This window comes from Gopherus flavomarginatus, chromosome 19 (assembly GCF_025201925.1).
Source record: "Gopherus flavomarginatus isolate rGopFla2 chromosome 19, rGopFla2.mat.asm, whole genome shotgun sequence".
NCBI lineage: Eukaryota > Metazoa > Chordata > Testudines > Testudinidae > Gopherus > Gopherus flavomarginatus.
Genome location: NC_066635.1, coordinates 22,820,447 through 22,847,754, shown reverse-complemented (window position 1 = coordinate 22,847,754; position 27,308 = coordinate 22,820,447). Strand labels below are relative to the sequence as shown.

At 46.7% G+C, this 27,308-nt stretch overlaps 3 protein-coding genes across 7 annotated transcripts in view; 1 reads left to right on the top strand and 2 right to left on the bottom strand.

Moving 5' to 3' along the window:
• The window catches only part of BLMH (bleomycin hydrolase), a 35,582-nt gene extending 26,889 nt beyond the window's left edge, over positions 1–8,693 (bottom strand). Inside the window, exons 1-5 of one of the 2 annotated variants that reach the window (XM_050929581.1) lie at positions 8,561–8,693; positions 8,023–8,223; positions 6,269–6,378; positions 5,404–5,545; positions 414–502 (exon numbers count right to left, since the gene is read on the bottom strand). In XM_050929581.1, the coding sequence (XP_050785538.1) occupies positions 414–502; positions 5,404–5,545; positions 6,269–6,378; positions 8,023–8,223; positions 8,561–8,573 (555 nt within the window). In that variant the 5' untranslated portion in view covers positions 8,574–8,693. The remainder of the gene's footprint in view (positions 1–413; positions 503–5,403; positions 5,546–6,268; positions 6,379–8,022; positions 8,224–8,560) is intronic. The other variant, XM_050929582.1, reaches the window with a different exon arrangement.
• A 743-nt stretch (positions 8,694–9,436) lies between these two features.
• On the bottom strand, positions 9,437–25,806 carry TMIGD1 (transmembrane and immunoglobulin domain containing 1). 4 transcript variants are annotated; one of them, XM_050929017.1, is made up of 8 exons: positions 25,412–25,806; positions 20,284–20,441; positions 19,887–19,987; positions 18,469–18,747; positions 16,838–17,116; positions 14,394–14,497; positions 13,021–13,061; positions 9,437–11,922 (listed from the first exon to the last, which is right to left on the bottom strand). In XM_050929017.1, exons 3-8 carry the CDS (start codon positions 19,963–19,965, stop codon positions 11,919–11,921), a joined length of 786 nt encoding a protein of 261 aa, XP_050784974.1. In that variant the 5' UTR covers positions 19,966–19,987; positions 20,284–20,441; positions 25,412–25,806; the 3' UTR covers positions 9,437–11,918. The 4 variants fall into 4 exon arrangements, with proteins under 4 accessions (XP_050784974.1, XP_050784975.1, XP_050784973.1 ...); XM_050929018.1 differs by lacking the exon at positions 25,412–25,806 and adding an exon at positions 24,751–24,794; XM_050929016.1 differs by lacking the exon at positions 20,284–20,441.
• A 514-nt stretch (positions 25,807–26,320) lies between these two features.
• Positions 26,321–27,308, top strand: part of CPD (carboxypeptidase D) — a 30,698-nt gene continuing 29,710 nt past the window's right edge. The window contains exon 1 of the mRNA XM_050928988.1: positions 26,321–26,958. Within this exon, the coding sequence (XP_050784945.1) occupies positions 26,342–26,958 (617 nt within the window). The 5' untranslated portion in view covers positions 26,321–26,341. The remainder of the gene's footprint in view (positions 26,959–27,308) is intronic.

Below are 27,308 nucleotides of genomic sequence, written 5' to 3'. Positions count from 1 at the left end.
GGCATAGAGGAAAACCAGCTCTCCTTGGACACATGAAGTTTTCAGAAAGATCTTCTGCCAACCACATAGGTAGAATTTTTCCTTTGAGAGTTCAAGAAATAATGACCATTGTAAAAAGTGCCACAGAGGACATTTTCAAGCTGCTGTTTGAAATCAAGAGCATCAAATCCTGTTAGTAGCAGCTATTTATGCACCAACTTCCTCTTTCTCTCTCAGCATTTTAGGACCATTCCCCTTTGCCTTTTAATCCATACAACTGCAGTGTTCACATAGAAGCAAGAAGTACTCAGACTGGCTTTTAGTGCTTTGGTCAATAAAGAAAATGTAAGGAAACTAGTCAGAAACATCTGGAGCTTAGGATTTCTTCCCATCTGTCTAACCACTGAGTTTTAGACAAATTTCAGATCCTTTACCTTATGATTCAAAATCTCATTCATCCTTCTGGAGGCCTCTGTGGTGTGAGATTCAGGGAAATTTTTCTTGGGGATAACACCATGTTTTTCTAGAAGAAAGTTGACAAATGTTAATTGTCAATTGATATTCTTGTATGCAGTGTAATTGTAGCTGTGTCAGTCCCATGATATTAGAGAGACAAAGTAGGTGAAAATATCTTATTGGACCAGCTTCTGTTGATGAGAGAGACAAGCTTCCAAGCTATACATCTCTCTTCAGGTCTGGGAAAGATACTCCCGGCATCACAGCTAAATGGATGTTCCACCTTGTATTTAGCTGTGACACTCAGAGTATCTTTCCCAGACCTGAAGAGCCCTGTGTGGCTCAGAAGCTTGTCTCTCACCAACTGAAGCTGGTCTAATAAAAGATATTCACTCACGCACCTTGTCTCTGATTGATAATCTTGTCTTTCTATGTGGCAAGTGTTGACATCTGCTCATACCCACATGAAGCCTGAACTCACCTGGTTTCTGTGACGATAGCCTGTGACAGAGGTTTCTTATAAAGAATCAGAGCAAGCCAAAGGTTATGTTTTTTGTCTGGGTCTTCCTCTGTCTTTGTTAAGATAGAATCCTTCAGTAATCAGACACGATCATCTCCCATTTGTAAACCTTAAACATTAATTAGTTGAGGAGAAATAGAAGCTCTCTCTCAAGGAATTTGACTTAGATTAACCAGTTTGCTAAAAATGTCAACCTCTTATGTGCTAGTCCATGTATTTAGTCTTAAGGTGAAGTGAACAACTTCCTAACCTTCCCTTCTCCATGGCAACAGAAAAGGTGCTTTATCCTCGAAGTTATGAGATGTAGCTTTGTAGTTGCTAATACAGAGTAGTAACAGGTAGGTTAACTAATATTTATATTGTGGTAGCACTCAGAAGCTCCACTGTTCTAGGTGCTGTAAGAACCAAGGTACATAGTCCCTAGACATGCAGCATACAATCCAAGAAAGTCTCCTTTCTGCAGTAAATCTTTACCTGCCCTTTCTTGCCTAATCATCTTGCAAAGGCAGTTGCAGTGTTCCAGGAAACAAAATCCTTTTGTGCAGTTTGTGCTCATTTTAACTGCTCAGTACGCTACAAGCTTATTGCACCAGTGCATAGTTCACATGAAGTCAAACAACCTCTGAATCCACTTATGTGATTTCAACTATATCTTGATTAATTTTTCACTTAAAGAATGGCCCTACCCCAAGCAGCTGCCTTCTAAAGTTGGCATGGAGGCATTCCATATTCATTTGGTTTCATTCCATATCTTATTTGCTCAACTTGCAAGAACATTTTTCCTGCTAGTGCTGCAGACATCCTGGGCTCTGACAGCCAATATAGGTTTTTACCTTGTGCACCGATAAACGTTATGCTCAGGTACAAGTGAAAGCAATTCTATTTTCTCTGGATTATGACCACTCACTGAAGTAAGGGAGTCACCCATTTTCATAATGAGAGGACAATAAGGTTGCACAGGTGTGGCTGAGGGCCCCATTTGGCCTGGTCCTACCACAGGCAGTGCACAATAAGGAGAGAACCCAGAGTTCAGGGTGGGTTTATAGGGACAACTGTTAGACATTTTTTACCAGGGAATGTTGAGCAAATCTGTTACAAGAGAGAGAGGGGCTGTTACCCCAGCATTCTGCAATAGGACCCTTTGGCTTTGGAATTCACTTCTTCCTTTGGGCATAACAGGCCACCTCTGTTAACCTTTGGGGCATGCTGCACACTGCATATTTCATACAGAGATGGCAGAGGTGCTGGGGAGTTTAACATTTCTTGCCCCATTTATGTTGTTTAAATTACTCTTGTATCACAATAGTTAAAGAATCTGTTTGTATCACAATAGTTAAAGAATCTGTTTAACAAGTGTCTTGTTGAGGGTGTCTAGAACCTGGAATGAGTTCCCTTTTGCATAGTGGAGGAGAAGTTTACGTAAGTTTGAGATGGAAGACAGTGAGGATATGAATATCCATAGGCATTTTCTGTTTTAATCCACATACAAGAACTCATCCCCCAGGACTCTTCCCATTAAATGTTGGCGCAATGCCTGCAGGAAGACTGCCATAAGTTTCTGGGTATACTTCATATATTAAGAGTTAAACTACTCATTAGTGAATAATTAAGTGCATAAATTTGTGGTTTCTACAGCCAGTGTTTATATTCTAAAGACAGTTAGAACTGGTTAAGTCGGATTCCACTCCCTGATTTTAGCAATTCAAAGCTGTAAGAAGGGAGGTAATGACAGAAGTTAGCCCAAAGCTTTTAAGATTACATTTGTAGTTTGTTGCAGTCAAGTGTTTAAGGGGACATAAATTGTTACCTCAACTATGGCAAAACTAAAGGGAAGCATATAAAGGCAAGTGAATCTTGGACTCAAGATGGGATTCTTAGTGCTCATAGTACTATATTTCTTAATTTGGTGTATACCTTTAAGTTGAGCCTCTATTTTGGTATCTTTAAAAAAATTTCAATGCAGCTTGCAGGGATTTCACTTTTGGCACTGTACCTTTTAATTTGTTTCACTAACCTCCTCATTTTTGTGTAGTTACCTTTTCTGAAATTAAATGTTAGTGTTGGGCTCTTGTTGTATTTTCCCCACCACAGGGATGTTAGATTTAATTAGATTATGGTCACTATTACGAAGGGATCCAGCTATAGTCACCTCTTGGACAGATCTTGTGCTGCACTTAGGACTAAATCAATAATTGCCTATCCTCTGGTGGGTTCCAGGGCTAACTGCTTCTTGGAGCAGCTATTAAGATGTCAAGAAACTCTCTCTGCAGCCTATCCCAAGGTGACATGTACCTAGTCAATATGGGGATAGTTGAAATCCCCCATTATTAGTGTTTATTTTTATAGCCTCTATAATCTCCCTGAACATTTCACAGTCACTATCACCATATTACTGACTACCTGGCCAGGATATCTACTGCTATATTATCCAAGCATGGAATTACTATCCATAGAGGTTCTGTGGTAGTTTGGTTCACTTAATGTTTATACTTCATTTGATTCTATACTTTCTTTCACATAGTGCCACTCCCCCACCAACACAACCTGTTCTGTCCTTCCAATATATTTTGTACCTTGGTATTACTATGTCCCATTGATTATCCTCATTCCATCAAGTTTCTGTTATACTGATTATATCAGTATCCTCATTTTATGAGGCACTCTAGTTCAATATTATTTAGACTTCTAGCATTTGAATACAAGCACTTTAAAAACTTGTCACTTTTTAAGTGTCTGCTGTTACATGATGTATTGGAATGGGACTTTCAGTTGACTGTTTCTCATCAGATCCTACCTGTATTTTATCATCTTCCATCCTCTCCTCTTTACTAGGACAGAGAATCTCCATTAATAGAGCCTCCCATAAGGGATGCCTCTGTTTGAGCCATGTGCTCCTGCACCTGTCAGCTTTTCCCCAGCCCTTAGTTTAAAAATAGTTTTATGATCTTTTTAATTTTAAGTGCCAGCAATCTGGTTCCATTTTGGTTTAGGTGGAGCCCATCCTTCCTGTATAAGCTCCCTCTTTCCCAAAAGAGTTTCCCCAGTTCCTAATAAATCTACGTCCCTCCTCCCTACACCATCATCTCATCCACGCATTGAGACCTCACAGTTCTGCCTAACTGGCCCTGCACGTGGAACTGGAAGCATTTCAGAGAATGTTACTATGGAGGTCCTGGATTTCAATCTCTTACCTAGAAACCTAAATTTGGCCCCCAGGACCCCTCTCCAATCCTTCCCTAGGTCACTGGTACCAACATGTACCATAACCACCGGCTCCTCCCCAGCACTAGATAAATCTAGATGTCTCGAGAGATCTGCAACCTTTGCACCAGGCAGGCAAGTCACCATGAGGGTCTCTTGGTCATCGCAAACCTAGCGATCTATGTTTCTAACGATTAAATCGCCCATAACTAATAACTGGTGTTCTCTCTCACTGAGGATACCTCTCCACGGGAGGGGTACCACAACATCTGGAATGAGGGTCTCAACTATGGGATCGCTTCCCCTGTGCTGTACTTAGATGTTCTTCCCTGAGACTTTCATCCTCCTCAACAGCACAGGGGCTGCCAGACAGGGGGTGGGACTGTTCTATTGTGTCCCGGAAAATCTTATCTATGTACCACTGTCTCCCTTAGCTCCTCCAGTTCAGCCACTCTGATCTCCAAAACCCGTATACGATCTCTGAGGGACAGGAGGTCCTTGCACCAAATACACATGTATGGCACCCGCCCCACAGGGCGGGTAATCAGACATAGTGCAATAAACTGGGAGCCCCCACTCCATTGCTGGACTTCTGCCTGCACTCTTTACTCCTGCAGCTCATTCCTTTGTTGATATTTTGTTTTTATTGGGTATGTTTTGGGCTTTAAGTTTAAAGAATGTTAAGTGTATCTAGCCCTCCCCTCACACTGCCCCTCCAAACTGCTGTTAGCTGCTCCAGTTCGCTAGCTCCTCTGGTTGCTAGAAGGAGTTGGATTAATTCCAAACTAGGTTTTGAAAGGACAGGGAGGAATGCTGCAGCACAGAGAAACCAACACAACACAGGAAAATTCTGGTCATCTTTCAGTTTGAGGCCTTATTTGTTACATCCAATTAGTACCGCTATCCTACAAGTGATTTAGCATTGGCAGCTTCTACGCCAGCCTCTACGTTTCAATCTATCAAGCAAGAGAACCACTTAGTGTTACATAATCACCAGACACAGAGCAAATTAGTTGTGTGGGAATTCTGTTACTATCTGAAATGGATTATTTGTCCATTACCAACTACAAATGAATACTCCTCATTAAAGTTTTCTACAGTATGCAGCACTGTACAATCTACGATGCCTGTCGGACGTTAGGCTATCAGTATAAAAATACATGGCTGTCAACATTAGTTACTTCACTCCTGATCTTTCAGGAGCGAGCAGAGTTTCTGGAAGCCCTTTCAGTCACTGTTTCTCTTACCAATAATATTAACCAGCATATCCCACTGTCCTCCATCATTGCTGGGGTTGGAAAGCAGGAACTGTGTCAGCCTGTCTTCTACAGGCTTGTTTTTCTGAGCCGTTTCCATAAAGGCATTTAAAAAATAGTAGCAGCGTTCGATCTGGAACAGAACAGATAGGGTAAGTTCATCTTTGCTTGCAACATGCCATGTTACTTCATTCCTGGGTGTATGCACTTCTTTGCAAATTTCACTGGAAAAAAAAAATCTTTGCTGTCCCGTTCCATTCCATGGTCTTACCGTCTCTGCAACTCTAGATATCATTCTGTAGGCATATTTCTATTACCCGTTCTCTCGTGTAAATCTTTAGTTTGTGTGGAGGGATGAGAGTGAAAGTGAGTTAGTATATGGGGGAAAATAGAAAATGCTAGATGAAGCCTCTCAGTTATTACTACTAGCTGCTCTTAAACAGCCACTGTTGGAAATAAAACAAGAGAATTAGCTTTCAGCAGTGTATCAGAGACAAGAATAAGGCAGCTTTAGTGGAAAACAGTAGTGTTGTTCCTACCAAGCCTCCTACCTGGATCCTTGAGAGGACTTAGACATCTTGAAACAAAAAATGCTACTCTTCCAAACAAATTGTTTAACACCCCCTGCCCCCCAACACCATCACCAGTTTCTCCTCAATTCAGAAACACTTGCTCCCCCACCCCCCTCAACCTAAAAATTGGGTTTGTAAAGGACTTCCGAAGACTGCTTTCAGTGTTTTTCCTTTGCACCTTAGGAAAAGCCTGAACACCCGTATAGAGGGAAATCAGACTGCCAGTGTCATTTGCATGGGTAAAACGCCCTCTAAGAAGGAGTCCATGGCCAGCACTACTGTACCTTATCCCAGTAGTAGATATATGCTTGGCTAAACTCAAACTCTTCAATGTTAAACTTCTTCATAACAGGAAGACGCATCACATTCAGACATGAGAAGATCCAGCATCTCCCTGAAAGGGAATAAGAATTAAATTGTCCAGCTCTACAAAGATTTGCACAGGCTAGATTTAAAAACAAGATTTATATGGACTGGTCAGTCTCACTCTTTTAAAGTATTTAAAAAAAATGCACACACACTCCTCCCCTGCTCCATGATCAAGTGTCCAAACAAGCAAAGAGGACTTGGCATCCCAAATCCTGACTTCTACCCCAGGCTCTACCAGTGACTCCCATCTGATCTGTGAAAAAAAATTATTGAGTTTAAGTATCTTTGGTGGCCTTTTTATTAAATTAATGGTTTATGTATTATTGTGGGACTGGATGAGAAAAGGACTAAATGTGGCAGACAAGAATGGACTTTTGGATAAAGCATCGAGTGGTTTGCCTGAGGAATTGCTAGGAGGAGATAAATGCAAATTCTCAAGTCCGATTATGCAACAAACCTAGCCTTTTGAAGCTATGCCCTGAGAGAGAACCACTGGGTACTGGTTATCTGTTCTCAGAGTCAGAAGATCAAAGGCCCAAGCTGTATAAAGGAAAGATTGACCTATTCACAGAGGTGCTAGTGCTGAGCTAAAGCGGTTATAACCTTGTAGCCACAGAAAATCCCCTTTGTGGGATTTGAGGGGCTGACTCCTATCAGAGCCCTTGCTGGAGGGTGGTTCTGTCTGCCCGAGAGATGTTGGTGCCCCAACCCCCAGCCCTGATCCCCTCCCACCCTCTGAACCCCTTGATCCCAGCCTGGAGCACCCTCCTGTACCCCAAAACCCCCTCATCCCCAGCCCCATCCCAGACACTGCACCCCCAGCTGGAGCCTACACCCCAACCCGGAGCCCACTCCTGCATCTTGAGCTCCTCATTTCTGGCCCACCCTAGAGCCCTCACCTCCCCCACATGCCAGTCCCCAACTTTGCGAGCATTCATGGACCAGAATTTTAGTTTCCATACACAGATGTGGCCCTCAGGCCAAAAAGTTTGCCCACCCCGATCTAGAACCTTTGCGTGGGGGGGAAACTACTGGTTCTGAAGAACTTCTCTGTCTGCTAAATCCATTGTAGGTTGAGTGACAACTTAAAAATATATCAGTCTGATTATCAACCTTCAAATATTAAAAACCAATTACTATCTACTGTCTTAAACCAGCAAGGTGCCACAGGACTCTTTACAGACTAGCAAAAGTATTGGAGCATGAGCTTTCGTGGGTGAATACCCACTTTGTCAGATGCATGTCTTAAACCAGGAGACCTTAAAACTGTCCCAGGTCCAGTGACTGAGCAAGGCTTTTTTTGGCACTGATCCAAGACCACATCAAATTTCAGACCTCAGACCAACATCACTTCCAAACTATGGAAGAGTGCCATTTCTCTTGGAGTTCCCTGTTTGAGTAATTTCAGCCTCAAAGGGCTTCATATATCAGTCACTATTTCCACAAGCATGAGGAGCAGAGGTGATACATTATGAACTCAGAAACAGCCAGAACTCTTCCAGGTGATGTTTCATAATGAGAAGGCAGTTTAAAACATAGCACCAACCATCCACTGTAAATGTCACTTGGTTCATAAAGTTATGCTACCATAGTTAATAAAGGTTTTGTTTTACAATCAGTCAAGGAACAGCCTATCAGAGATCTGAGGCTTGCAGAGACTTTCCCTTACCTGAGCTTTTCTGGTTAGTGACTGGCTTGCCTTCGACAGGCACCGTATGCTGGAACACGTGCACCGTCTCCTGCACCACTTGCCGGTCGAGACAAACCTCCAGTGGGTCACTGGTGGTTGCAACATTTCGGGCAAGCAAGAACTGCGGCTCTGACTCCAGTTTTTTGGTGAAAGCCGCTATCTTTTCCAAGCTGAGCCCTGCTGAGCAAAGCAATGCGCGTCCCATCACAAGCTGAGCGGGGCAGCCCTGGCAGATGCGGTCAGAGCCCCAAGGGGTCACCCACCTCAGAGCCCTGAAACTGCTAACAAGTTACCCGGGGAGCTTCCCCGCTGAGGGCACCCAAGAGGAACCCAGGGCCAGACACCAGTCGGTCAAGCTCCGCCTACAGCTGGGAGCCCCCACGGCGCTGGTACCGCTCATCCTAAGTGCCCTACCCCGGGTCCCCTGCACGTGTCCCCAGGTCCCCACGCCCCGTGCCCCGGCCCCTCCCAGCGGGGGCAGCCACCGCGCCCACCGGCCGGCTCCGCTCTCCCTTACCCGGGGCGTCCATGGCGCGATCGGCGGTGGGTTCCGGGCAGAAGCGGGCGGCTGTGGGGACGGAAGCGGCTCTTATAGCCCCGGCACCGGAAGTAGGAAGTGCAGCCAAAGCCGGCGAGGGGGCGAGATGACGGCGCGAGGAGAGGGACACGCCAGCCGCAGGCGTTGCGCAGGCTCCCGAAGTGGGCGGGGCCCCACGAGGCTCCACCCCTGTGCCAGCCCTGGCTTGCTCTTAAAGGGGCCGCGCCCAGCACCACCCGACCCGCAGCTCAATTTGTAGGGGGTGCTTCTCAGAGCCGTTGAACCAGACTGTAAACCCTGTATATGATGGAAACCACTTGGAGCTGGGGTACAGCAGCACCCCTAATTCCAGCACCCATGCCTGCTGCAGCCTTCCCCCACCCTGCCATGCAACGCTCCTCCAGGCTGGGGTGGGCAGAGACCGCTGGGCAGGCAGCAGCACCGGGCAGCAAAGCCACTACTCAGCTCTTCACATGCAGCCTCAGGCCATGCACCCGGATTGGGATATCAAGCATGTAGCTAGGCCCTTTTAGGGTTGCTCCTAGGCCGTGCACCAGGGACCTCCCCTAGTTCTCCATCACTGTATAACAAGATCTAGAGTTATTGAGTGCCGGGAAAAGCACCAGGAAACACCTCTGTGCACTGTGGGTGAGCACTGCCCAGCATTAGCAATAGCAACCATAATTAATATCAGGAAGTGGGGTGGGGTGGGAGTGCTGAGAAAAGTCCCTTGTTTTTTTAAATACAGCGTTGACACCCCTACTTTACATGACGACCAGGGCGTATGCCTAGACAGAAACGGGGCAAGCCTGTCCAACAACACAGCACTTGACAGACCGCTCTTCTTCCAAACTGTCATTGCTATGATTTCATTTCAACAGTTTTGAACAAACAAATTCCCAGAGTTTTAAACAGAACATCAAAGTACCTTACATAGATTATTTAAAAAAAACAGCTTCTTATAATCTAATGTCTCAGACTACTGCCCTGCCACCACATTTTCAAACGCAGGTCATACTCTGATAACCTTCCTCTTTTGTAGCTCAGTGAGCCACTTTTATAGGGCTCATTGATGTCAACCTTTAGCTCCTGATTGCTCTCAGCAGGAGGAGCGCTGCCTCAACTCTTTTCACCTGTACAGGTGCAGGGTATAGAAACTAAATCTGGATGTTAACTCAAAGACTCCTGGATCAGGAGCTGGGTCTCTGCAACTGTCACAATGCTGATCATTTGGGTGTGTAGTTACACAAGTGAAATAACATTTGACAGGGATTGCAAAAATTATGAACTTGTATCTCTTGGGGGTATATTTATGCTTCCCCATCTCTTGTTTAATTGTTTTCCCAAGTTTTCTTTTTCAAGTGTTCAAGGGGAAATCTACCCATGACTACCCATTTATGTCTGTAAATGAGATTCTTTGTTCACAAGCAAAGTACTTCACTAGATAGTGCAGTTTGGTTGTTGTCAGGAACTTGCTGTTGCTAAATTTCCTCTTCATTTCCCAACATCTCATTTCAATATTTCTTTTTTGAGTTAGTGACAGGTGCAGGAAAAGGCAAATCCTGTCCCCAGCAAACAGCCTGTGTAACCAGTCTCACTGGTGGTGGTGAGTATGAAGAAATCTTTCCCCATGCAATGGGGTGACAACAGAGCACCTGCACAACCAAAACTACAGCCTCACTACCAAGGTAGGCCCTGTGGCTGCTGCACTTGTATGCCAAGGGGAGAATAGACCCTCACTCTGTTTTTTCACTGATCCGTTGGTCTGGTCTCACCCCGAAAATTCCCCTGCATGGTGGAGCACAGTAAGGCCTCACAGAGCATATCCCAGTGGTGCCTAGGAAGGATGGAACCCTTTCACTGATCCCAGAACCCTACTCTCATTCATTGAACAGAATCACAAGACTTCACTTTCTAGCTGATGGCTTTGGAATTAGGTCCAGATTTTCAGGGATAGTGAGCATCCACAGCCCCCACGGAGACCAGTGGGAGCTGCAGGCTCTGAGCATCTCTGCAATTCAGATGCAAATAAACTAATTATAAACTCATGGAGTTTATACAGCACTTTTCAATCTTGTAGTGAAAAATAGCTAGTCAGACTTAGTAAAGGGGATTACTCATTGCATAGAAAGCAATTTAAATTATTGTGTGTAATAAAGAGAATTTGTTTGTACTAAAGTTATTATGCTACAATGTTCCCTGATAGCTAGTTAATGTTAAATTGACAGGAATAGTGTTACTCCATCAATCAAGGACAGACTCAATTTTACAATGGTTGAGAAACTCCTTCCTGTTGAGAAACAGTATCTTTCCACTTTCTGAGAAGGATATTTGCCCATCAGAGACTGGAATTTATTTATAGCACATGGGGTATGTGTACCAAGTCAAATTGTGATGAGTCTTTAAAAGTTTTCTGGAATCTTGTGAAAAATTGTCTGCTGATATAGCTCATGGTCAGTGGGGAAAGGGGAGATGACCCCTCAATTTTACTACTGGAGAATTTATTCTAAAACTATTGTTTATTTTAACATAGTGTTTGTGAAAGGTATTCGAGTGACTGCCCCAGGCCCTGAAATCCATTGTTCCAAATGAGGAGCTACAGTGGAGGCAGCAGCAGTGCTGTCTTAATCTACTGTACTACCTGGGTTCCTCAACACTGGCTGGAAGGGGCCACCTCTAGGGGTGAGTCGCTATGGGTGATTCAGGCCTTTGCCTTTCTGAGGGGACTAGCAGCAAAGGAGAAAACGAGTGCCCATTGTGCTGATGACCATGTACTGGGAATTGGACAGAGGCCCATTAAACGACATTTAGTCACAGTGGGAGCTAAACCAGCATACGAGAGATTTTCTTTCTCATTACCTAACTACTGAGCTGTTCAGCCCCCAAAGCTTCCCTTTCGTAAGAAATTATCTGCCACTGGTATTTGTGCACTTGACATCAAGCTCTTCGGGTTGTGACGACATAATCATTTCCATGGCAACTCATTGTGACTTCCACTGGGGCCTAATCAACAGGAACAACTCCTAAGAAAGAATGATCCTGATTACATGCAAACATCCTTTAGGAATAAAAATGGAGGCAGACCAAAAGGAAGCAATGTAGTCATCCTCTCCCCAGAAGGAATGTGTTCAAAGCAGTAGGTTATAATCAACATACATAAAGAACCATTTACATTTTGAAAGGATCATTGTGTAAAATAACAATAAATATAGAAGAAACTATATGAACTAGAGTAACTATTGCAATTTATAATGGCTAATCCCATCCCTTAACACAAGGGCATATATCTTGCTACAGATGGTGCTTTGTAGGTGCACACAGTAACCTCAGGATTTCTTCACCTGGAGTAAAATGAAAAGGATAGATGTAAATCACCACCTGATGTAAGGCAAAGTGTGCTGAATTCACCCTGAGCTCTGCCCAAGTGCATGTCCAAAATATTGTAGCAGGGAAGCAAACTACAAGGGACAACTTTGGTGCTCACTTCCCCTTCAGCCTCCCAGAATTCACCCTCTATAATCATCCATGGCCAGAGCCACAAACTGGAGTGGAGGTGTGATCTGCGGGAAGTAGTACTTGACTCTCCTTGCTGCTCCTCTCCCTGGGTTGTAATACCCCTGGAACAAGTAATCTATGAAGGGAAAAGGAGAGGTGCAGGCAGCTGGCCACAATAATACTTTTGCAGCATTATTTTGCATCTGCTTTGACAGCAAGTTGGATCTAGAATTGGTCATTTTTAGTTTGTCTTAGTATCATCTTGTTTCGTGTGGTCTGCCTAGGCTTAAAGAAGGAAAATATGGATCTTTGGTTCCTATTGCATCCTCCATATGTTACAGAACAGCAAATGAAATGTTCTGTACCACAAGCTAATTAACCCACATTCATAGGGTTTACTAATATTAGCTGCATTAATAATAATAATAATAATAATGTTTTATATTACTGTAACACCTTTCATCTCAAGATTTCAAAGTACTATACAAACATTAATAGAATAAGCCACACAGCACTGCTGTTAGGTAAGGAAGTAAGATGGTTTCCACTTCATACTCTATTACAGAGACAAAAACAGATGAAAAATGAGTGACTTTCTCAGTCACTCAGCCAGTCAGTGTCAGAGCCAGGTGTCTGCTCTAGCCACTAGACCATGCTGCCTGCCATCCGTTTTTATACTATGTAGCCTTCCTCTTAACAGCACCTTTAAGTGCACTGGTTGAAACTGGCAAAGGGTAAGAAAGGGTCCCTTAAGCATCTGGTAATGTACAGCACAAAGCATCATTAAGTCCTCCCATGCTCTTCTGTATTGGCAACACTGCCTCCCATTTGTTCATGTTAAGAGAATAAAACACCCTAAACTAGAACTCAGCAGGAGGGGCTTTTGTTATAAAATCCATTTAGGAGAGACTGCCTGTGTACAAATCATTGACTCAGGTACTTACAGAGCTGTTTCACTTGGTGTTTCTTTTGTCTTTTTGGAGCACTAAAAATAAACACAAGCAACACAATCTTGTCACTATTGTATTTCTGAATGAAAGACTTTCACTAAGTATATTCATAACTTACATTAGTACCGTTCCTTTCATCCCATCTGGCCCCAAATGGAATATACAGGAATCACTTCACCTCCCACTGATATGCAGCCACCTTGGGGGCTGGGTTATAACAGTTCTCAAAACAGTATACAGCAACACTACACAACAGTATCGGACCGAAAACTGCAGGGCAATTGTAGTATAGGGCACAACATATTTCAAAGTGCTGTGGAGATGTTAACTGAGTCATGTAGGGAGACGCACCATGATTGCCCAAACTGGAAAGCAGACAGGACAACACCTGTACTTTTGTGAAAAATGCCAGAGGTGGATGGAAAGGATTCCAACTTGATATCTGAAAGACGGTACGTCCGCCACCCAGCCAGGGTGCATGAGATCAGTACAGGCAGGGCCGGATTTCCAATTAGGCAGAGTAGGCACGTGCCTAGGGGCGCTGGTGTTCTAGGGGCAACTAAAAGTTAAAAGTTTCATTTTGTACCGAAACCATGAGGTCAGCTGTAGGCAGGGGGAGCGCTGAAGATGCTGTGCCTGGGGCATATAAGGGGTAAATCCAGCCTGAGAGAAGAGTGCCATCTCCTGAATATCCAACAGACTGTTTACTTCAGAGTCTCCCATCTAGGAACCCAGCCTGGCCTTGACATAGCGTGCAGGCTTGAACAGGACCAAGCACAAGCCTAGGCTGTAGTTCATGTAGGCTATCCACGATAAACAGGAAGTAGGGTGACCATTCAGAGTTTGTCATTTCTGTATATGGCAAATTTCAATATCTTCTCTATGTATTTTGCCGCTCCAAGCATGGCAGTCAGGCGGCTTTCGGCAACATGCCTGCGGGAGGTTCGCTGGTCCTGCACCTTCAGCGTACCCGCTGCCGAATTGCCGCCGAAACCACGGGACTGGCGGACCTGCTGCAGGCAAGCCGCCGAAGGCAACCTGACTGCCGCCATCCGCAGCTTGCCACCCCAGGCACACACTTGGTGTGCTGGTGCCTGGAGCAGCCCCTGCTTCTCTCACAACACACACCTATGCACTCCCCCGCATTAAAGAGAATCATGTGTCTGAGTGTACAAACTCGCATTATATTAACTGAATATGAAACCTTTCCGGATTAATTTCTAAGTCCAAGATGCAACAGACATGTTGTGTTAAGCCTTTCCTCCCCTCACTCCAAAAATAAGGCTGAGATTAACCAGAGCTTTTTCTTAACAGTAGCTGTGCTGAGCTCATTATGATGTTTTCTGATTCACTGATGTTTTTATTACCTTAAATATTTTTTCTCTTCGAGCCACAATTCCAAAAATTACAGTGAGTAAAACCACCACGATGGCAGCAATAATGGCCTCCAAGGGAAAAACTGGTTTCCTATCTGTTGGAAGGGGAAAAAAACATCCATTTGAATACTGAACAGATTGATACATTTCTATAAAGCAAGTCATTTTAGAGACGTCCAAAAAAGAGCAAGTGATTTCTTCCTGTCCCTGTCTACACTGTGACCTGAACTGTGTTGAAACCAGAGGTCAAATCCTGTTGTAACGCACAGGATATTCATGGGGTACTAACATTCACAAAGAAAGAAGTAAACAACAACAGACAGACTTTTGTACTGACTAACTGGTGGCCACTCCAGCAGGTTCTCCGGCTAGGCCAGGAGTGGCCAACCTGAGCCTGAGAAGGAGCCAGAATTTACCAATGTACATTACCAAAGAGCCTCAATAATACATCAGCAGCCCCCCATCAGCTCCCCGCCCTGGGTCCCAGCACCTCCCACCCACCGGGAACCCCACAAATCAGCGCCTCCCCCTTTATCCCCACACCTCCCAATCAGCTGTTTTGTGATGTGCAGGAGGCTCTGGGAGGGGGCAGGAAGGGGTGAAGTGGGGGCAGGGCCTGTGGCAGAGCCAGGGGTTGAGTCGTGAGCACCCCTTGGCATATTGGAAAGTTGGCACCTAGCCCCAGAGTTGGTTCCTAGACAAGGAGCCACATATTAACTTCTGAAGAGCCACATGTGGCTCCGGAGCCACAGGTTGGCCACTCCTGGGCTAGGCCATCAGGCCACAGACACAGAGTAAGGATAAGCAGCTGTGTAGTAGTGTTTCCTGACGCCTCCAATACAGCTGGTTTTATGATGGTTCTAGAGATAGGAGATAATGACTTGTGGGCAGCCCTGCAGCCAGAAAACCATTTATTTATTAGACTGAGGAGTGGGAAACTGCAGCCCTAAGATAGTTGTAGATTGTTAGGAAAACATATGCAACAGATCCCTACTGTGGCACCCAGGGCCGGCTCCAGGCACCAGCTTAGCAAGCAGGTGCTTGGGGCAGCCAGTCCGGAGAGGGGCAGCACATCCAGGTATTCAGCGGCAATTTGACGGAGGGTCCCTCGCTTCCGCTCGGAGCGAAGGACCTCCTGCTGAATTGCTGCAGATCGCGATTGTGGCTTCCTTTTTTTTTGGCTGCTTGAGGCAGCAAAACCCCTGGAGCCGGCCCTGGTGGCACCTTTGTATTCTGTAAATTGATACAATTCAAATGTACCCTCTTAGTTTTGTGTCAACAACCCAATGAAGGGATGGGAGAAAGTTACTGATTTCCTTCCGAACAGGGCATAGCCGCCTGCTTTTGAAACGAACGTCTCAACAGCTGTTAAGCAGAGGATCCTCACAGTGTTTTACATCCTTTAAAAAACAAAACAACTAGCCTTCTCGGGAGAGGCCAGTAGTCTGAGCAGAAGCCAGAGTTAGTACTCTTGGATTTAGTTCTCAATTCTGATTTCGTCTTTGCCGCTGCCTTGTGCTGTGATTTTGAGCAAGACCCTGCGCCCCATTCTACCTCATTTTTCCCCATCTGTAAAATGGGAATAAGAAGATCCCCCTTCAAAGGTGAGCTGTGTGGCTTAATTAACATTTATCAAGCCGCCTGAGATCCTCGATTGCATCATGCTATCTATGCACAAATTATAATTATTATACTTCATCCAGTTTTTTGGCCAATCAGCATGTGAGCTTCGTGTCAGACTATTTCTAGCTGTTGCTCAACCTAGCCCTGGCCCCAACCTGCTATTCAAAACATACACGTGTCATTGCCCTACTTACTTCAAATAAAATGTCTTGTTTACAACCACTCCTGCTCTAATTTCTACTGAATTCCATCAAGGGAAAAGAACAAGTTATTATATATTGTTTGCATTACAGTCGTGCCAGAGTTCACTCGTCATCGGGATCGGGCTAATTGTGCCAGGCACTGTGCAAACATGAGAGAAGAGACAGTGCCTTCCCCAAAGTGCTTATAATCTAGTGCCCTGATGCTGCAAATGGATCACACTCCTGTGACTGTACAGAGCCTCGCCAACTTAAACGGGGCTCCTCACTGGCCCACGGATTTGCCAGTATGGACTGAACTGGTGTACTGGGGCCTGTATAAAATATAACATTTTGCTCAGGGCAACTAATTGCTGGGATTCAAGTTGGCCAATGTGCATGAATGTAAAGAAGAGACTGGAATGCTTTGAAAGTGCTAATGCACACATCTGGCTTAAGGAGATCAGATGGGGAGATGCAGCCCCTTCAGCTTACACTCTCCAAATACTTTTAAATAACCAGTGGAACAGGAAAAGCATTTAATGCTCCTGTAGCCATATAATTATTAACCAGTCGGGTGCATAAGGCAAGCTCCTGTTGCTATGCACTTAGCTGAGCACTCATTGGTGTTACCTTCAACTGTCAGGTGGAACTCCTTTCTCATCTCTCCGAGAACAGATTTAGCCTCGCAAGTGTATGTTCCATTGTCAGATTTGTCTACTTTCTTGATAGTCAACTGGAAGACCTCACTGGTGTGGTGTATCTGATAGCGACCTCTCTTCAGGGTCAGGGGGCCGTTGTCTTTATACCAAACCATTTCACCTTGAGGGTTGGAATTCACATGGCAGGTCAGCTTCACATCATTCTTTTCTTCTACTGGAGGAGGGTCTTCCCCAGTTAGGAGAGGGGGAACTGTTCACAACAACCAGTTAGTTTAATGACAAAGTTACCAGAACCACAAACACCTACTCACTATTGAAGGGAAAAGGAATTCCCTTTAAACCTTTCTGATGCATGCACAAATAACAATTATGATGTAACCCTTCACAACACTATTTGAACAAACTGGGCAGTCATCATTAGGAACAGTAATTTCCAGACATAATTTTAAAAGGGAGTCCTGATTGCTTTTCAAAACACCGAAATAAAACAGTTCTGCTGCTACAGCTTTTAGCAGTCTTTCCTACGAGCTGTACTGGTGTTAAATTTCTGTCGTAAGATCAAATATTACAGTCAGAAATCTAAACTGGATGCATTGTAAGATCAGAATTTAACTTATTTAATAGCTGTCCCATGCACTGCTAAGCACTGCTGGAACTTGATACATTCAGAGCAGGGAAAGTGGGGCTGGACAGAGTAGGAGGGAGAACAGACACCACTTAGGAGAGGGGTGAGATTGATCACATGGCATCGTCCATCTAGAGGCACAGTTGGTCACCTTTATGTCATCAAAGCTTCAGGCATCACCTTTCAGCTCTTTCACTGAATAAAAGCTTGGTTTTTACAGCATAATAACTAATGCAAATTAACCATCATGCTGCAAAATCCTAGTGGAGTCAAGGGGCAGGTGGTTTTTGCCATGATGTACCTAGGTGCCATCAATCCTACATCTCCCACCCATGGCTGAGCTCACCTAGCTAAAGTGCCATGTGACTCCCAGGGTTTGACAGTGGGATGGCTAACACATGTCAGTTATCCCACTGGAAACACAACCCTTTTCTTTTTTCAGGGAAGACATAGTGACAGGCACTCATTCCTCTTGATTCAGGCATAGGCTACTCACAGGCCAGTGTCTGGAACCTAGGTGCATTAGGAGGATTTGATATATTCCTCTAGCATCCCACAGTGGCCACTGCAGCAGAGAGGATACCAGAGGAGACTGGCCTTTTTTGTGCTCTGATTATTTTGTTCCTCTCTCTTTTCAAGTGGGAGTCTAGGTGGAGGAGGCAACAATATCTAGTAAATTTACTTCTTAATCAAGGGCCTCATCCAGCTCCCACCAAAGAAAACTGAAAGACCCCACATTGATTTAAATTAAAGTTGGATCTGGCTTGAGGGTTTTGTTGACACTGGAAAAAGGTGTATTTTGAACACATTAGCGAACACCTAACATCAGTGAACACTTTTTCCAAGGGAAGACAAGGCACAAGAATATAGAACAGTTGGGTCTGGACTTCAACTAGTGAGCAGCCCACAGTGTGTTAAACCCACTGATCTCACACTGCCACAGCTATTTGGCATAATCAGCCCCCCCATTAACTCACACTGGACATCCAGAGTCACCGAGATCTGAATGGACTCGTTCCGCACCAGCTTGCAGGTAAAGCTGACGCCATTGTCGGTCTCAGAGACTGGAAGTATGCAGATGTTAGTGGTATTCATTTTATTTCCATCTTTCAAGTTCACAGTCCTGTCTCCTCGGTACCAGCGTAATTCCTCCGCCCTGCTGTTGTTACGTACAGTGCACCACAGGGACTCTTCACGGCCAGGCTTTGTGGATAGTATTTGGTTATCAGAACTATTGTTTATAGCCAGCTCCACCCCTGGGAAGGGAAATGGACATGGTGGGTTTCACAATCTGTACCTTTTGCACAGGCCAGGACAATATTAATAATTACCAGGCCGCTCTTACAATGCCCAAGCCCCAGAGAACTGGTTAAGAATGGAGTTGTCAGACTTAAGTCTAATAACTACATTTTCTAAAGCAGCTTCTAAAACCGCAGCCACAATGGGGCAGGCACAACTTTTCTTTTATTTATTTAGATTTACAAAAACAGGAAAAAAGGTGCCTATCCTACGGTGTAAGCATTCTAAAAGCACAAGCAAACACAGAGCCCTGACACTGCAGCTGACTGCTTGGGTGCAGCAATCTGGGATGGGAAGAAAAAAACCACCAGCCACCACCATATACAGCGGAAATGGATTAGCCTCTCCAGCAAAAGGACACAGTAAAAACAAATATTCCACCCTCCCTGAAAGACTGTGTGTGCTCACTTTTCACAGCCACACTTTTATGTACTCAATTTTGCATGCTGATGTTTTTATGTGCTAATTTTTTTTATTGTCTCAAGTTGCATTTGTGAGTATAACTGGGTAGTTAGATCACCAGCTACGTCGGCATTGGCTTCAGTAGAGTTTTGCTGTTCAAGGACTGCAGAGTCAGATTCTAAGATTTCACTGGGAAAAATAATCGCTATGGGAAAAAAGTTGTCATTTATCTCCAAAGCTCAAGACTCTAGTCCCCATTATGTCTTAATTAACTGAAAAAGTCTGTTGAAAATGCAAAGGCAATTGCACTCTCGGGGCACAAAAATAACCTGAAACCATTCTTCTCTTGCTTGGTATTCCTAGGTAGCTAAAGCATTCAGACTTCCGTTTTTCACGTATTGTTCAAATAACATAGTCCTCTGATTTCTGTACCCTTGGAGTTCGCCAGTCTCATTCAGTGTGAATGATACTTTTTAAAATGGTGAAGCCTCTTCATTCTCTCTGGTTGCTCATGATGCCATACTGAGCAGATCATTTCTTTCTATGCGTAGGAACGATTACTACAAAATACGAAATGTAGGGATCAAGCTGTAGCACATCGCCTTGGACACACCCAGTGACAAGTGTCAAGCAGAGCATCGGGAGATATTAAGAAGCTCAGACAAATATGCTGCAGCTTTTCTTTGCTGCTTACCTGTGACTAGACACGGCAAAAGTAAAACTGCAAGGACAGGTACTCCGTAAGGGGCAGGTAGGCGGCTTTTCTGGGCCATCTCTGATCTATTCAGGTAGGATCTGTTGGATAGAGTGTCATGGTTCTATGAATACTGCCAGCATGGGATAATAATACATTGCTATCACACATTCTGAGTAAAACTCTCCCAGAAAGGCCCTTCACAGCTGATGGGCAGGTGGGGCCCTGAGGAAGATGTTGTCTTAGTTTCCTGTTGGTTGTACGCCATGTTAAAATCAAAGTGACTGGCCCTTTAAATCGTTCGCCCCTTCCGCAGAAATTATTTTTTTCCTAGCAATGGGAAGTTACTGCTGTGGCAGAGGGCCTTTCTCTTGGGATAGCTAACCCTGCTGCTTACCTTGGGAAGAGTCTGTGAAGGGCTTCTCCTGTTCAGAAATGCACAGCACTTTCCTCGTCTCATTTATAAGGGCTGAACTGTAATGTTTTTATTGTAGTTCAGTGTCAAGTGAGTCAGATAAACTGGGTTCAAGGCCTTGTTCCTTCGCCGCTGAATTTCTGAGTACACAGAACATCGGTCAGAAACTAAGGATTCTTCCTGCACTGCTCACTGTTTTATGGGACTAGCTGAGGCAATGAGTAACTAACAGGAATGTTACTCGGTCAGCCATTGCTGATTTCAACCAAAAATAAGTTATGTTTCCTTCTCAGCTGGGGCCTGGACCTGCATTCATTCAAGCCAGTGGGAGCTTTGTTCCAGACCTCGAGTGCCGGGGCAGGAGTCCATCCCATTCTCTCCCTTTCTCCCACTGCCGAGCCGCTCGCAGTCCCTGGGACTGCATTCAGGGGTGAGTGACTGGGAACTGGCTCAAACTCAGAAACGTATGTTTGGAGATTGGCGAGCAGGGTCACTGCAGTGACATAGGAACTACAAATGAGTCCTCTCCGCCCCCATAAATTTGGCCAATATACCTCAGTCCTGAAGTGCACCAGGCCTTGATATTCCACTCCTGGGACTGACCCCATCCCAGCCCTCTGCTGGGACACATCATTGCTGACCCACAGTGTCCTGTCTTATTTCTGCTCTCCCAGTGCTGCACCCACTCTCAGTGAACCTCGGTGCTGAGTTGTGGCACCCCTGCTATTCCAAACTCCTCTAAGCTGGAAACACCTATTTTCCAGTTAGCTCAGCCACTGGAGCCAGCCCTGATGTTACAGTGGATACAACTGCACTGAATTCCCTGGAGTTCCAGCTGCTTACAAGTCTGGATTTGTCTCCATGTGTTTCGAAGCATCACTTTGGGCTCACAGCTGAAGCCTGTGGTGCTAAGGGAAGATGGTGTTTTGAATAGTCTCAGCACACCTTAGCAGGACAAAGGTGATAACTATAAACCACAAGGTCCTTACCAATCCTGACCCCTAAAGGAATGTCTCACGGATGTTGACGGGCCTGTGGGCACTCAGCACCTCTCTGGATCAGGCTCATCATAAACCTGGGATCTGAAACTGGCTACAGTGGGCCATAAAATGCATTTCATAGGCAGGAAAGGGACCCTGGACAAGGTGGACTATGTTCGACCCACTCAGCAGAGAGCGCCAGTGGGTTTGGCGAGCTGCTGTATGGTTTTGCTGCTGACAGGACACTAGAGGGTGCCAGTGCACAAAATACTATGTATTAGTAGCTCTGTACATTTGTTCCTCTGTTGAAAAAATCCACACACAACAAGAAGCCATTTTCAAGAAAACAAATTTATTTGATACCTACCCAAGGTGCTTTAGAGAGAGGAATCTGAGTGGGGCCTGTCTCTGATATCTCCTCCTGGATGTCTAGCTGTCATCCCTATCTCAGCATGGCTAAAACAGAGCAGGGGCACCATTTAGGTAGGGCAGAGGGGGGCTGCAGCCCCCTTGAGTTTTGTGCCCCCCCCGCTGGCTATTCTTTGCTCAGCCAATAGGAATGCAGAGGTGTATCTGGCAGAGCCTATAGCAGGGCTGGGAGCTTCTGCAGCACTTTTTTCAAATTCCTTTTCCTGAAACAAACAGGCTCAGGGGGAAGAACCTCTGGGTTTGGTCAGAAGATGGGTGCTGCAGATTTCATCATGATCGGCCCCTCGCCTTCCCATGGTGACACGTATCTTACAAAGGCAGGAGCCAGCCCCTTGTGACACCAGGAGACACACAGATGCTCAAGAGGGGGAGGGGGGCAGAGGCTGCTGCCCCAGGCACATTCAGGGGATAATTATCCCCACAGACAGCAAAAGCCCTGCCGAAGAATGACCACCTGGGATCTTTCCCTGCTGTCAAGAAACAAATGTGCTGTCACACCACAAATATCGTTTAAATTACACTTAAAACTGCCTATTTTTCCCAACTCTTTAATTTTGCAATGAATGGCAGTGCCCCAGTGTGGCCATTTATTCTGCCCTTTAGTCCCACGTGTCTGCGGGAGTCTTTCCTTTGCCTACCCTGGGCTTTGGGGCAGGTCCTTAGGCTGTGACACAGCAACATCGATCTTTCTGTTAATGCCAGGATCTCACCAAATCTCCCCAGAGCGGGGGTGCACTTTTCTGGGACCTTTTTCCCGGATTGCTTTTGAGGAGCTGCTGCCCCTGGACTGCTCCCCTCAAGCAGGAGCGGCGCCAGGGTTTTTGGCGCCCTAGGCGCAGGGCCAGCTCGCCGGTCCCGCAGCTCCGGTGGACCTCCCGCAGGCATTCCTGCAGACGGTCCGCTGGTCCCGCGGCTCCGGTGGACCTGCCTGCCTGCCTGCGGCAGGTCCACCGGAGCAGTCTGCCGCCCTCCCAAATCCTGGTGCGGTCGCCTAAATGGAAGCGCTGGCCCTGCCCTCAAGCAGCCATTTTGCAGCTTTCTGCTGTATCTCCTCGTCTTATCCCCGTTGTACCTACTCTGTAACATTTCTGAGGGTGGCAGAGTCTCACAGATCAGTGAGTTTCAAGGAGATGATGTTTACTCTATCAAATCCTTACAGCAACACGCCAGAAACCTCCTTCCAACTTAATCCTTTGTATTTATCATAACTATTTGTATAAACTCTTCAGCGAACATAAACCTAAGCCAATCTGAACAAGTTGTAAGATTTGGCTGCCAACATTTCTTTGTTACAGATCTATGCTGCTAACATCCATCACTTAATGAAACTCTAGATAGTGATTATTTTTAAAGGCATAGACCCCAGTGTTAATAAAAAAATTGTTTAAATAAATAGATGGGGCTATTTTGGGGCTAGTTTTTGAGTGACTGTGGACTATTGATGCAGTAGAAAATTGCCCCGGGAATCATGGTTAAAGTTGCCTCCCGCTACCAAAATCTGAAATGGTGCCTCTGAAACAGAGCCCTTAAACTTTACCCCAAGCCCTCCCCACACCCCCCCTTCTTGATCACTGTGGACAACGCCACCCTCCTCTCAGTCACTCAGGACTGTAATTTGGGTGTCATCTTTCACTCGGCCCTCTCTCTTGGCCCTCACTCCCAGGCTCTCAGAGTCTTTCTAGATAATCTCTCTATGATATGGCCTTTCCTGTTCATCCACACACCTAAAACTCTTGTCCAGGCTCTCATCAGCTCATGTCTTCATTATTGCAACATTCTTTTCTCTGGCTTTGACAAATTAAACCTTGCTCCCACTCATACCCATTTAAAATGCTGCTGCAGAGAGCATTGCTTTGACCACGTCACTCCTCTCTTTGCATCCCTCCACTGGTTCTGCCTTTCCTACAGCATCAAACATACGCCACTTGTCTTCACTTTCAGGGCCCTTCCCGGCCTATCCCCACCCTACCTATCAGCTCGCATTCACTGTCAGGAAGTTGACTCCCACCTCCGATGGGTCCCTGATGCCAGCCTCCTTCACCCACTTGTTACATTGTCAAACAAGCACCTAAAATTGAAAGGCAGAAAATTTCAAACTGAGAGCACAGTTAGCCTGTCAGACATGTTGCCACAGGAGATCAAACAAAATGACACATTTATAGATATTTATATTATATTTGATGACACTATCCATGCTGACAGTGATCAGAATAAAGATTTCTAAGGGGTATAAATCCTCATGCTCCAGAGGATAAATCATCCACTAACTGTGTCACATTGGGAAGAAACTTCTCTGATGGAGAGATTATTTCATAACTCTGTTGTGGAGGTTTATGCACTTTCATTTAAAACATCTAGTATTATACTTTGATCCAGTATGGTTAGTCCAATGTTCCTATCTATGGTGATCCCTGTGCTTATAAGACACCACCTGTCCTGTTGTAGATAGGGAACGATAAGAGTAGTGAAAGTAGCGCATTTTACAAGCTGAGATCTTTCCTTAGATATGACTCTGAACATGCCCAGGACCAAATTAATCATCACCAATCAATTCCTGAGTCTAATCCAAGCCTGGCAAACCTGTGAAGAAGAGATTTAGGACCTGGCAGGGAATGGGGCAAAGTTTATTTTCTGTTCTATGTTCTAGACTCTGACTTCAAACATTAGACCTAATTTAGGCCGGATTTGATCATTCAGAAAATCCATAATTGAATAATGAACCATATCACCTTTCTGACATTTATAGATAAAAATCATTCAAGCTTTTATTGAGAAATCGTTTGCGAACTGAAACCTGCCCCTGGAGTTAGATGTGTAATGGGATATGCAAAAACATGCATAATTTAGGGTTGAGATATTGGTTAATTTGTCACACAAAGAATCAATCAAGCATAGCATTAATCCTATTCCCAGGAAAGTGTTCTCACAATAGTGCCTCAGGTGTTGCTCAGAGGTCATTGGCATCTTCCCAGTCATTATAGTTCCCTGATTGTAATCCTATTTTAAAACATGGTGCAGTGTAATTTGCAACACCACTTACGTCATGAGTGCAACCAGCTCTATTCTCTCCATTTGCTGAATGTCAGCGTTGAGAAGTAAAGCGTCTGAGGAATGCCACGAATATATTTAGCACAACATCCGCCTCCACCAAACCTTCTCTTATTTCCCCCCCCCCCCATTTGTTAAACTATTACAGTGGGTCATTGTTGCCCCAGGAAGATTCAGAACTCATGCAGCCTGGTTTTCACTGTGAGATGTATAGATAGCCAATATGTCTTGAATATATTGTGAATAATTATAGTTGCTGTTGGCCCACAAAGCAGGAAAGCTGTTGTTCTGTTCCCATCAAGGATACAAAATAAGATTACAGGTTGTACCACTGTTTGCTCAGAACAGAACACAAGCAACCCACATCTTAAACCATGAGACACAATGTCTGGGGAATACCACGTACGTGAAGTTGGAAGCTCCATTCCCCCAGGAACTGGAAGGGAGAAGTTTAAACAAAACCCTCAAGCTATTGTTAACCACACAGCTTAATATATGGCTAGAATTTCCTTTCTCTCTGTCTGGCTACAGGGAACCCCTCTAGGGGCTGGTGGACAAGAGTGGTCTAAACCTGCTGCCTGTTAATTTAATTGGTGACCCCTGCTTCTTGTCTTACGTGAAGGAGGGAATAACACTTCCCGATTCCCTCCTACCAGGGCATTTGTGATTTCACAGACCTCCATCAGATCCCCCTTAGTGGTCTCTTTCCCACGTCCCAGTCTCTTTAATCTCTCCTGGTGTGGAAGCAGTTCCAGATCCCTCGTGTTTCCCTTCTCTAGCTGCACCTGTTCCAGTTCGAACAGAGCGTTTCGGAGACATGGCAGCCGCTGTTGGCAAGGTGGTGCAGCGCCCTGCAGGGCCAGGCGGCTCCGGGACTTCGGGGAGCAGGAGCGGGGAACAAGCCGAGCGCCCCCGCGGGGGGATCCCTGCGACCAGCCTCCAGCTGGGGCCACCCACGTGCTGTGCCAGCAGCCGGGAACGCGCCCGGAGCCACCCGAGTGCTGGCTCCGGCCCAGCCCCGCTCCCCACCGGGCCCCGTGCAGCCCTGGGGCCAGCTCTAACAAGGGCGCCCTTCAGCTCCGAGCTGCACACGTTAGCCCTGCTGCGCGGAGCACTGCCCCTTTAAGGTTGGCCACGCCCTCTTGGCGACGTTACACCTGGTCTTGAATGGGGCCTTACCCCCCCGACTGCCTCATTGGTCCATCCCTCGCCACGCCCATCCTGGTCCTCCCCTCCTCCGTTGGCAGGTTACCTCTCCGTTTGCTCCGCCCTTTCCAGTCTCCTCCTCCCCCATTGGTTCCTTGCTCTTTTCTCTCGCTCTTTCCTCCCTCATTGGCCCCCGTCCGCTTCGTGCCGGCCTCTGCCTTCCCATTGGTGTTCCTCGGCAGTCCCTGCCCTGCTATTCGTCACCTCTTCTGTTGTGCCCGTCCCTGCCTTCCATTGGGCAGCTCCTTAGACGTTCCTGCCTCTCTATTGGTCGCCTCCTCAGCTGTCCCCGCCCTCCTATTGGCCGCCTGCCCCTCCCTCCCTCCGTCCCCGCGCGCCGCTCTCCGGTGCGGCTGCTGGGCCCCGCGTCTCTCCCCATGGCCGGGCGGCTCGTGCTGTGGCTGCTGCTCGGGCTGGGCCCGGCGGGCGGCGCCCACATCAAGAAGGCGGAGGCGGAGGCGGAGGCCCCGCGCTACCTGCACGCGGCCGAGCTGGGCGCGGCGCTGCGCGCGCTGGCCGAGGGGGCCCCGCCGGGCCTGGCCCGGCTCTTCAGCATCGGGCAGTCGGTGGAGGGGCGGCCGCTGTGGGTGCTGCGCCTGACGGCGGGGCTGGAGCCGGGGGCGGGCCCGGGCGGGGCCCCGATCCCCGGCCGCCCGCAGGTCAAGCTGGTGGGGAACATGCACGGCGACGAGCCGCTGGGCCGGCCGCTGCTGCTGCGCCTGGCCCGGGAGCTGCTGTCCGCCTGGGCCCGCGGGGACGCCCGCGCCGGCCGCCTGCTCAACGCCACCGACCTCTACCTGCTGCCCAGCCTCAACCCCGACGGCTTCGAGCGGGCCCGCGAGGGCGACTGCGGCGGCTCGGCCCCGGGCGGCCGCGAGAACAGCCGCGGCAAGGACCTGAACCGCAGCTTCCCCGACCAGTTCGGGGCGGCCCAGCCCGACCTGGGGCCCGTGCCCGAGGTGCGGGCCCTGATCGCCTGGATGCAGCGCAACAAGTGAGCGGGGGGCGCCCCTTGTCTGTCCGTGAGGAGGGCTCCGGATCCAGGGGGCGAGGATCCCGGCGCAGAGCCGGTAGATCCGGTCTGGGCTTTGGGAGGTGGGGATGGCTGGGGGGCGGGAGGCACGTAGCGGAGCTAGTGGTCAGGCCATTGGCATGCATTTTCCTTACCCTGAAGTCTCCTGTGATTCTGTCTGCATCGGACCAGTCCCCGCTAGTTCCCTTCGGGCTGTGACCGGAGGCGGCTGGGACGTCTAGCTACTTGGCTCTAACTTATGCGCCGGCTTGTTTAGCAGACCTCGTATGAATGGAACAGTGGTACAGTTTATTGATGAAATACACAAAGGC